The sequence below is a fragment of the Rhinichthys klamathensis genome, unplaced genomic scaffold (assembly GCF_029890125.1).
Source record: "Rhinichthys klamathensis goyatoka isolate OS25496 unplaced genomic scaffold, OSU_Roscu_1.1 h1tg000004l_1, whole genome shotgun sequence".
Taxonomy (NCBI): Eukaryota; Metazoa; Chordata; class Actinopteri; order Cypriniformes; family Leuciscidae; genus Rhinichthys; species Rhinichthys klamathensis.
This window is the reverse complement of record NW_026606557.1, coordinates 1,075,312-1,086,844: the sequence shown is the minus strand read 5'-3', so window position 1 is coordinate 1,086,844 and position 11,533 is coordinate 1,075,312. Positions and strand designations below refer to the sequence as shown.

Below are 11,533 nucleotides of genomic sequence, written 5' to 3'. Positions count from 1 at the left end.
CAGAATTTGGCGTAAACAGAATGAGAACATGGAACCATCATGCCTTGTTACCACTGTGCAGGCTGGTGGTGGTGGTGTAATGGTGTGGGGGATGTTTTCCTGGCACACTTTAGGCCCCTTAGTGCCAATTGGGCATCGTTTAAATGCCACGGCCTACCTGAGCATTGTTTCTGACCATGTCCATCCCTTTATGGCCACCATGTACCCTTCCTCTGATGGCTACTTCCACCATGTCACAAAGCTCTAATCATTTCAAATTGGTTTCTTGAACATGACAATGAGTTCACTGTACTAAAATGGCCTCCACAGTCACCAGATCTCAACCCAATAGAGCATCTTTGGGATGTGGTGGAACGGGAGATTCGCATCATGGATGTGCAGCCGACAAATCTGCGGCAACTTTGTGATGCCATCATGTCAATATGGACCAAACTCCCTGAGGAATGCTTCCAGCACCTTGTTGAATCTATGCCACGAAGAATTGAGGCAGTTCTGAAGGCAAAAGGGGGTCCAACCCGTTACTAGCATGGGGTACCTAATAAAGTGGCCGGTGAGTGTATATATTATATATATTATTATTATATATTATATATACACACACATTTAAATGATCTCAACAGCTGTAAAACAACTTTTATTTATAAAGTTATAAAACGATGCCATATTATTTAGTGTTTAATTTTGTATTATTAAGACACCATTTTAAATAGTTTCTTAGTCTGTTCATTTGTTCAGACAGTTGCACCACCTGACATTTTGTGGGTTTAAGTTAACAAAAACATCAAATAATATGTAGATTATTTAAATGTACTAAAGATGTATTCAAAGGAAATGGTGTTTATAGAACAAAGTGATATGTCATGAATTTATCTAATAATTTTAAAAGGAAATAATGCACTTGGACACAAATATACGTCATGTCATTGACCCTCATACATTGTGTACTTTGAAAAAAAACGTAATATTTTACTGTAAAAGTATAGGCATATAGGCTACTGCATATAACAAACTTATTTCTCTGTAAAACGTAACGATTTTTCTTTTCCTCCCGCAAAGACGAAAATCTTCCAATGATTGTGTAGAATTAACTCAGCTTTAGAAAAAAAAATTAAATCCGGCCACCGGGGTAAAATAAATAAATAAATAAATAGTTTCTCTGACTTACTGGATGTTTTTTTCTGCTTTAATATCCAGGGGCGGGAGATCATGATCAGGCGCGTGATGCAGCTCACCGCCGCAGACGCGCGTGCTATATAAACCCCGCGCGCACCACAACCGGATTACAACCAGCACAAGCTGTCAGAGAGAGAGAGAGAGAGACAGACACACAGACAGACAGACAGAGAGAGAGAGAGTGCTACTGAAATCACTTGTTCAGAAGAGACTTCGAAAACAAACGCGCCATGGAGGCTGGAACGAGAGGGATGCACTGGAAACTTTTGTTACTTTTTTGTCTTTTAGCGGACGGGATGAGCCAGGACTTCGGACAGACACAGTTCATTTGCACGTCCGTTCCCAAGGATATGGACATATGCGCCGCCACACTGCAGAACAGCGTTCCCGGGGAGGACCTCAAGAGCACGGTCATGCAACTGCGAGAGACTGTGCTCCAACAGAAGGAAACGATCATGAACCAGAAGGAAACCATCAGGGAACTGACTTCCAAGCTGACGCGGTGTGAAAGTCAGAGCGCATCCGAGCCCGGAGACGCGCGGGTCGGCGGACGACGGAAGGAAATGGGCACCAAGAACACAATGGGAGATGTGTCGAGGGGTCCCACGGACACACTGGCTCAACTCTCGCAGACTTTACAGTCACTCAAGCAGAGGCTTGAAAACCTGGAGGTATGTTTGTTCTCCTGGAGCGCTTTCTTCCATCCGCGGTGGATTATTATTTATAGGAGAACGCATTCAGTTGCGATTCTCACAACTTTATTTTTAGAATAGTACACCAATGGTGTATTCAGCGGTGCTGAATAATGGCGCATAATCCTCTTTTAAAAGACGCATTACGCCTACCGAGACTGCTGACAGAAACCCGTAGATTAAAATGAAATAATTAAATTAATATTAAAATAACTATTCAGAATCTTTCACACCATGACCAGTAAGATGAGTCTTGCTTAGGCTACTTAACGTTTAAACGCATTTGTTTTGTTTTTTTTACGTAAACTAGCCTATTTTCTGATAATGAACATTGTAACATAAAAATGTAGGAATAACAAATGCATGATATAAAAATGTAGGAATACAAAAAAAAACTCTTAACTAAAAAAATGCATTATAAACAGTGTGCAGTTGTTTAATAATCATAATCTGGACCCTTTAAAATTACTTTTTATTTGTGTAACTTAATTCATTCAGGTTAATGGATCAAATATGACTTCAGTCATTTTGATTACATGGAATACATTTACTCGATATTTCATAGCACCAGTGCGCCTTTCTTATAAGGTTGGCGTTTTTTCTTTTTCTTTATGTAAACTCAAATGAAACATTTATCTCACAAACAAATGTTCACAATTATCTTTCATAGCAATTCAGCCGGAATAACAACTCCGTCCAGGCGAACAGCTTGAAGGATCTTCTTCAGAACAAAATCGACGACCTGGAGAAGCAGGTCCTGTCCCGTGTGAACGGATTGGAGGAAGGGAAGCCCGGGTTGCGCAACGAGAGCGAGCAGCGCGGGCGCGTGGAGTCCACTCTCACCTCACTGCACCAGAGAATAACCGATCTAGAAAAAGGTAACCGTTCGCGTTTCTGCTCCACCTATCACATGCGTGTCGTGTAGATGTAACGAGCGCTTTCCTTACCTGCTTTTTTTTTCTACGAGGGAAATACTCTTGAGCGAGCCAGCATGGATAATAAATTGCCGTCGTGGTGTCGCTGGTGTGTCGCAGAGAGGAGGGGGTCTACAGAGCTGCATTGCTTTGCATATCCAATTCCACCCAACCAGCTTTATAGCATGATTTACAGAGAGTTTTTTGCAAGCTCATGCGTTTTTTGAATTTCCATTCATGTGAATCACGTTTTCGTCAGTCATTAAAATGCATAATTTCCCGCAACCTTTTACAGTCTTAAAGGCATGAAGGGAACTTTACGGGATGTGGATTTTCATCATTACCCACCCTCATTTTATTCCACACAAATAATTTCTTCTGTGAAGTACAAAGAGACTTGTACTTGTACCAAGCTGAGCTTTTCCATCCAATCACATCACCAAGCTTTAATTATGTTTTTATAGATCGTTTAATCACCCAATAATAAAAATTGATCACCCAATAATAAAAATGATCCTATCATTTACTCACCCTCAAGCCGTCCTAGGTGGATATGAGTTTCTTATTTCAGCCAAACACAGTCGGAGTTATAGTAAAAAAAAAAATATCCTGGCTCTTCCAAGCTTTATAATGGGAGTGAAGGGGGCTTAAGATTTTAAAGCCCAAAAAAGCACATCCATCCATCATAAAAGTAATCCATAAGTGTGACCTCTGACCCGACGCATGACGTATATGTAGGAGTATAGCGTAAGCTTAGGTGAGAGTGAACGCCTATCGTGGTTCAAACAACAAACATAAGCTTCTCCCATATTTCTCTTTAAAAAAAAAAATTTGTTTTAGACTTCTAATTCTTGACCGGTGTTTTGTTTTACTCTATCCTCTGCGCTTCCGCGTTTGTCACTACGTCATGCGTTGGGTCAGAGGTCAATCTTCCACCGGAACTAGACTCGCGTACGACCCTTACCGGACGCCAGTGATTACAGTTTATAAAGTCATAAATAGGGATATTTTTTCTTACAAAACTGCATTGCTTCACTTCAGTTAACCTTTACTAGGCCTTTATTAACCCCTTGCAGCCATCTGGATAACTTTTATGATATATGGTCGAATGCGCTTTTTTTGGGGCTTCAAACTCTAAGGTACCCTTAACTCGCATTATAAAGCTTGGAAGAGCCAGTAATTTTTTTTAATATAACTCTGTGTTTGGCTGATAGAAGAAAGTCATATACACCTAGGATGGCTTGAGGGTGAGTAAATCTTGGGATCATTTCCATTTTTGGGTGAACTAACCCTTTAATGACTAATTGATCAAATCAATAAAATTGTTACTGAAAATAACCATGAATAGCATAATTGATTAGACGAGTTTTTGCACTGTGTTCACAGAACCTCATCCACCCTCATACGAGGAGCATATAATGCATTCAGTGGCAGCGGTCAGAGCGAGCTGTAATAGAAAAGTGCACGACGCAAGTGGCCAAAAAGCATGAGCGCACTTTATATGAGCTGCTTCAGAGAAGTTAATGAGCATCTAGTTTCATGTTGCCTGTCAGCTTGTGTCAGATTAACGCTCTTTACAAGGGGTTTGCCCTAGCCTGGTACATAACTCACATTTTACTGTTATTCGTATCTGTAAATGTTATCAATTCAGGACAGAAAGGGATAAATCATTGTGACTAAATATTCATGTTGATAAATATTTGTGTTTTGATGTTACATTAGGTAACTGTATTTTATAAGAACAGTACCAGTAATGGGATCATAAAGAGTCTTACATCTATAATGTAAATGGCAGTAATTTGTTACTACTACGCATGTTCAAAAAAAGGTAATTTGTATATTGTTTGGATGAAAACATTGAGCAGGATTTGGAATAAAATAACAGATTAATTGATTAGAAATCATGTTTAATATGTCTTGATGTAAGAGGTTTGTAGGAATAACAACTTGCAGTCTAGCGATTGTATGACTTGTTTAAGACTTAAGGAGCAGCGTGTTTAACACATTCGTTATTGTTCCATGGAGGAGAGAATATTGTATGGGTTTGGAACAACTTGAGAGTGAGTAAATCGTATGACAGAATGTAGTTTTTGGGTGAACTATTCCTCTGCCTGAGACCAGGAATGATGGCAACCATTGATTGCGGCTTTTACTCCTTGTTACCTGTAGCGCGAATCAAACACAAGGGTAGAAATAAGTAAGACGAGGGAGGCTCCCAGGTGGGAGGACAGAACTAGTGTGCTTTTCTTTCCCCAGGCGAAAAGAAACAAATAAATCAATAGATGTTTTTGGTTGTTATTATTATTTCTTATAAGTATACTTTAAAACACACCTTGTTTTTTTGCTTTTATTATATTTTCTTTATAGGATTACATTTATAGACGGCAATGAATAGTTGATTAGAATTATGTATAGAGATTTTGTATGCGTTTAGCCGAGTTTCCACCACAGGAACTTTCCCCAGGAACTAGGGACTTTGGGGTGGTACTTTCCATCGCAGGAACCAGGGTCTAATGTCACCCTCAGAAAGTCCCTGCTGGCGAGGTAGTACTTTCTCAAAGTTCAGGAACTTTCGGGGGTGTGACTTGGGCGCTGAACATGCTGATTGGTTGAGAGCTAATGCCGCATTTTGATTGTTGACTCCGCTGCATTTTATTTCAACCACCATTTTTAAATCTGTTGCGTTGCGTGCAGTAAGAGTTGTTTGCTACTCGAATCAACAGTGGAGTTTAAAAAGTACGAACGATGATCCGATGGACCGACGACGAAGTTCTGGCTTTATTAAGCTTAAATTCAGAGGATTGGAATACAGCGGGAACTGGAAAGTAGTGCGCAGTCCTACGTCACCGGACTAATTTGCATAATCCTCATGGTACTTTAGACCACGATGGAAACTGAGACCGCAACATGTCTTGGGGAAAAAAAGTTCCTGGGACAATTTGGTCCGGGTAATTTCGTGGAAATGTGGCTGTACAGTTATTTTGCTATACAGTTATCAATTTTGCTATTCAGTTATACTGCTATATAGTAAACTGCAATGGTAAGATGTTAAATATTGTTTTAGGATTGATGTTTGTATTTATTTCTTTTTTTAATAACAGGTCAAAAGGACAACAGACCACTGGATAAATTTCAGCTGACGTTCCCTCTGAGGACCAACTACATGTATGCTAAAGTCAAGAAGAGTCTGCCGGAGATGTACGCCTTCACAGTGTGCATGTGGCTCAAATCCAATGCCTCTCCAGGAGTGGGGACGCCTTTCTCTTACGCAGTCCCAGGACAGGCCAATGAACTGGTTCTTATTGAGTGGGGAAACAACCCAATGGAAATGCTCATCAATGACAAGGTACATTCCCACTCTATCGGCATTTATTTGGATGGATGGATGGATGGATGGATGGATGGATGGATGGATGGATGGATGGATGGATGGATGGATGGATTGGATGGATGCATGGATGGATGGATTGGATGGATGGATGGATGGATGGATGGATGGATGGATGGATGGATGGATGGATGGATGGATTGGATGGATGGATGGATGGATGGATGGATTGGATGGATAAATGCATGGACTTAAAGCAGCCAGTCTGCATCAAAATTAACGTGATGTTTAGGTTTCATCGGTTTTTGCCCTCTTTTGATGTAGGTTGCTAAGCTACCTTTCCTGATCAACGATGGGAAATGGCATCACATTTGTATCACATGGACCACTCGAGATGGAGTGTGGGAAGCTTATCAGGATGGTGTAATGAGGGGAAATGGGGACAGTCTGGCCCCTTATCATCCAATCAAACCACAAGGGGTATTGATTCTGGGACAAGAGCAGGTATGCGTCCTCTGTTTGATTTCACTCATCAATACAGAAAAGTGTTGTAGCCCAAGGTGTTACACAAAGATGATTTAATGATGAGCGAAGAATACACAATGGCTCTGTTCCAAAACACAGCGAGCTGCCTACATAGCTGCATTTTAAGGCATCGCAGGCTTTCTCCCATGCAGAGGCTCCTCCAAACGCAACTGCCTTGTACAACACCTTGTTTTTTTGCCAAATTAACAGGCAGCATGACATGTATTCTTCTCAGATAAGACAATCCAATAATTTATTGTAGCAAGCAATTCATTTAAAATTTTCAACAGTCTTAAAAAGATATATTTGAAAAACATACATAAATAATATTTAATGTTTTGTATTTTTATGGTATTGGTGGATCACATACTAGCTTAGAAATATTTAGTGCTAAACACTATTGTGAGTTTGTGTAAGGGGCACAATTTCAATAACATTACAACGCATGTAAATGTTCACTTAGGAAGTTACATTTTAGTTAGGATGCTGCCTAAAGGCGTGGTCACATTTGCAAAATTTCGGCGAAGTTTCGCAGGTGAAAATAGGCTAATTTTCTATGCTCAAAAGTGTAGCGATGTATGACGCCCAGATCACTTTTAAACCAAGCAACTCGTCTAATCCGTATGACCTATATTATATTATATTATATTACCTATATTATCACCACATATTTGCGGTGTAAGTGTCACTGATTGGATAAATACCGCATGTGATATGCTTACATAAGGGCTCTACACTAGCATTGCGCATCCTGATATTATATATTGCCGACTGTACTATTATGTTAATTCTGAATGGACGTTTTGAATTACAAAGGTAAGATTGAAACAGTCTCTTCTTCACTCCAATTGTCACGTCTTCTGTCACCATTTGACATTTTTCCCCTCAAATGCTGAAACTACTTTTTATACAAAGCACTGTGTTTGAATGACAGACCAAAACATGTGAATATGAGGCACGCTATTGGTTCATAACATACTAACACCGCTTTGTTTCACACTGTACAAGTTTGGCACCACAATGCAGGGTTAACACCGTAAAAGCAGTGCTAACCCTGCTCCGGAGCAGGGTTTCATAACCCTGGGTAAAAAAACATGCTAATCCCGCTTCTAAATTACAAGTGTGAAACGCTCCTTCATCCGGGGTTATAAGCAGGGTTTAGAACGCCCGTTGGTGTTTTAAGCCCCCAACGGATCCTTCAAGGCAGCGCTGCATGGAAGGGGCTCCCCGCCCCCTGCCGCGTTTCAGCCAATCGCTGCAAAATCTACCATTGCCAATCTGTTCACAGTTAGCTAGATAGCTGAGCATGTCCGGCCGGCGGCAAAGAAAATCCCTAGCAGCTAGTGTGGGCTATATTTCAAAGCATAGTCATTTTTTTATAATAATAAAACATTTCATTATGAATTCAGATCTTAGAATATTGCTCTATGCAACTTACCGTACCAAGTTGAGTGGAGTCAAGATTGATCGCTCGTTGGTTCTCAAAGTTGAATGCGAGCACCATTGTTGCGATTGGCTGAAAGGCGGCATGGGGCGGGGAGCGCCTTCCATGCAGCGCTGCCTTGAAGGCTCCATTGGGGGCTTATAACACCAACGAGCGTTTAGCCCGACGATAACCTGGGGTAAAAGGGGCAGTATGTAATATTGACAGCTAGTGGTTAAAATGAGTACTGCAGTCCAAATAAAAAAATATTGGAGAGAGTTGTTTGCCCCACCCCCTCCTCCTCAATGCTCATGCGGGTTGCCAGATTGAGGACACCAACGGGAGCAAGCGCAATTAACAATTGAAGGGCAGGTGACTTAGGTTAGTCAGTTTACCGTTTTTTTTTTTCTGCACCATTATGAACCGCCCCCAAAAAAGCATGACTTAAACCAGATTCTAATTTTCTAATTAAATTCATTTTGGAAATGATCCGGTTGCCTCTATGTTCTTTAATTTGCACAAAACTTTCCACTCCCATCTGCGCTTTTTTGGAATTGCGCTAATTTGCCCTGTTTATTAAATCTGGCCTTTAATCTGGAAGTTGATGAGTTGATTTATCCGTGTTTTAACATGATCCCATTCATAAAGATTTGTAGATGGATGCCGAGGCTTTTTAGGTCGGGTAGAATATGCGATCTCTGGCCAATTTCGTTTGCTGGCTTCCATGGCTGCAATACGCTGTGTTTTCAACAAACTGGCAACCCGGGGTGTCGAACTATTATTGGGTAAATTGGCAGCTGGTGGAATCACACATATAGAAATAAAAACAGAAATTCCAACACAGAACACACATTTCAAAGTAGAATAACTGCCGGTATCATTGTTTTTATGTGAATTTAGCATGTTTTCTACAATATCTGCAAACATTTTATGGTATTTTTATGATTTAGTACAGTCAAAGAATTACATACAGCACCTTTAAGCACAGTGTGAAAAGCCCTTAGAGGTCAACACACTATGTTTAGTTTCAGAGCCAATTATACGAAGTTATCACTGTAAACAGTCAGTTCTAAAATACTCTATAGCACAGCCAATAGACAAGAAGGTTTGGGCTCATTTTAAATGGAGAGACCTTCAAAGACGACTGTAGGGATGAAACGCATTTATGAATCATTTATGTGCAGATTAGCTTCAAAGGTTAACAGGGACTAATCGTATGTCTTTGAAGGCATTCAACGTTTATTTTATCAGCATCTCAAATAAATGTTATCTACCTGCAGGACACTCTCGGTGGAGGGTTTGATGCTACTCAAGCGTTTGTCGGTGACATGGCCAATTTCAACATTTGGGACCGAAAGCTGTCCGTGGGAGAGATTTATAACTTGGCCACATGCAGCAGCAAAGCACTAGTGGGGAACGTCTTCTCTTGGTTGGAAACCAGCATTGAGATCTACGGAGGGGCCTCGAAATGGACATTTGAGGCCTGCCGCCAACTGAACTAAAGAGCACAGAAATCTCCCAGCCAATGGGAGATACGAGTTACCAGGGGTCTGTTACCAAATCATTCATCTTTAAAGCACATTTTCAATCAAGGCCGAACATGGACATCAATATCAACGGGAATTTTCTAGATATTTCTTGTCTCTTAACACTTCTCAGTCCTAAAAACGATCACGTCTTTGTCATTTATTTTTGGATGTGGAAGGCAAAAGCTGGTGTTGGTGATAATTCAGAGTTTTAGCTTGAAGGCACCGTGGTTCTGCTTTAGGCAAGCAACGCCTTACTGGAAAACTACTTAACGTGATACGGCTCAGACTTCCATCTTAACAGCCTGGATCATTTGACCGCTCCCTGCGTACAGGAAGCCATGTAGTCATGCAGTAGATTTCTGAACCACTTAGGTTACTGTTCTCCATCAGGATTATTAGATAGATCTATCCACTGCCTGGGATACTCACTGTGAACTTCGGATGTAGAATGTAAAACAAGCAAAGCTGAGTGTGTTATTCTTTTTTCACACGCTTCTGTTCTGTCTTATCACCTCCTGCTTGAAGCATTTTTTTTTTTTTTGGTGTGTCTGTGTATGTGTGTGTGGGTTGTTAAAAAAAATAACTTGATAATTGCCAACACATTTCAAGCCTGGGTGCCTTGGGCTGTTGAAAAAAAAAAACTCGACACATTTGTCATTATTTGCAATGTACTTCTATTTATCTCTTTCTTTCCTTGTGTAACTACTGATACGTTATGTTGATTACAACTTGTCACAATTGAAATGGTCAGGCTGGTAATTCAGTTGTTTAAATCGTGGCGTGCTCGGCAGGTGTTTGTATTTTTCAAGGAATGTTACGTGTAAAGAAAACAGCATGAACATCTAAATGCTGCAACAGCATCAATGAACAATTGCTTTTATTAGCTCATTTTGGGTTGAGATTTTATACTGTATTGTTATATGCTAAAAGCATGGCAGCACTGAAAGATGAAAAAGGTCTAAGTTTTGTAATAAAATTGTTATACAAAAAATAGCACACGTGTTAGTGCCTAAATGATTGATTTTGCCATAAACATATGCCATGAACTGCTGGGAAAAAATACATTCAAAAGTTTGGGGTCAGTAAGTATTTGAATAAATAAATACTTTTATTCAGCAAGGATAAATGATCAAAAGTGACGCTATAAAGACATTTATAATGTAATAAAAATGTCTTTATAATTAAATTATGTTCTTTTGAACGTTCTATTCAAGAATCTTCTAATCAATTAATCCTGAAAAAGAAAATCATGGTTTCCACAAAAAATATTAAGCACTACTGTTTCCAACATTGATAATAATCAGAAAGATTTCCGAAGCACCAATGATTTTTGAAGAATCAAGTGACACTGAAGACGGGAGTAATGACACCCCGTTACATATTAGCATATTAATATTTTAAATTGTAATAATATTTCACAATATTACTTTTTACTGTATTTTTAATCAAATAATGCAACCTTGGAAAAGAGATTTTCTTTAAAAACATTAAAAGATCTAACCGACCTCACACTTTTGGACTGTAGATGTTATACCCACATAGCTAGACTTTTAAATATTGGCATACTCTCTGGTCCCAGGTTTTAGTTTGTTCTGGTCAAGAACCACTCACTTAGAAAGAAAAAGAACATCTTACCAACATGTAAATATGGTATGCCATGAACAATGCAAGCAAGCAATTATCAGGGCCAATCACAAAGAACATGTCATGCCAACATGGCTGGGAGCATCAGACCAAATGCAACAATGAGCAATTGAAGACCATTTTAAGAAAATTGGCTGGAAAATCATAAGTACAATCATTAGTAATTTGATTTAATGGTTTATCACTTTAGACCAATAGGTGGTGCTATGACCAACTTGATGTGTTGTGGTCAGAGTAAGGTGACATAACATGCAAAGTTTGGGGTCAATATGTCAAAGCATTGCAGAGATACAACATCAGAGTCA

At 39.7% G+C, this 11,533-nt stretch overlaps 1 protein-coding gene across 1 annotated transcript; it reads left to right on the top strand.

Annotated features, from left to right (window-relative positions):
• Positions 1 to 1,275: 1,275 nt before the first annotated feature.
• nptx1l (neuronal pentraxin 1 like) lies at positions 1,276 to 10,577 on the top strand. Its single transcript, XM_056250753.1, has 5 exons — positions 1,276 to 1,844; positions 2,536 to 2,743; positions 5,881 to 6,125; positions 6,432 to 6,611; positions 9,336 to 10,577. Exons 1-5 carry the CDS (start codon positions 1,404 to 1,406, stop codon positions 9,555 to 9,557), a joined length of 1,296 nt encoding a protein of 431 aa, XP_056106728.1. The 5' UTR covers positions 1,276 to 1,403; the 3' UTR covers positions 9,558 to 10,577.
• The last annotated feature ends 956 nt before the right edge of the window (positions 10,578 to 11,533 follow it).

Coding starts and splice junctions, on each gene's coding strand:
- nptx1l (XM_056250753.1), top strand. CDS start 1,404: ATGGAGGCTGGAACGAGAGGGATGCACTGGAAACTTTTGTTACTTTTT. Junction 6,126..6,431: donor AAATGCTCATCAATGACAAG/GTACATTCCCAC, acceptor CTTTTGATGTAG/GTTGCTAAGCTACCTTTCCT. Junction 6,612..9,335: donor TGATTCTGGGACAAGAGCAG/GTATGCGTCCTC, acceptor ATCTACCTGCAG/GACACTCTCGGTGGAGGGTT.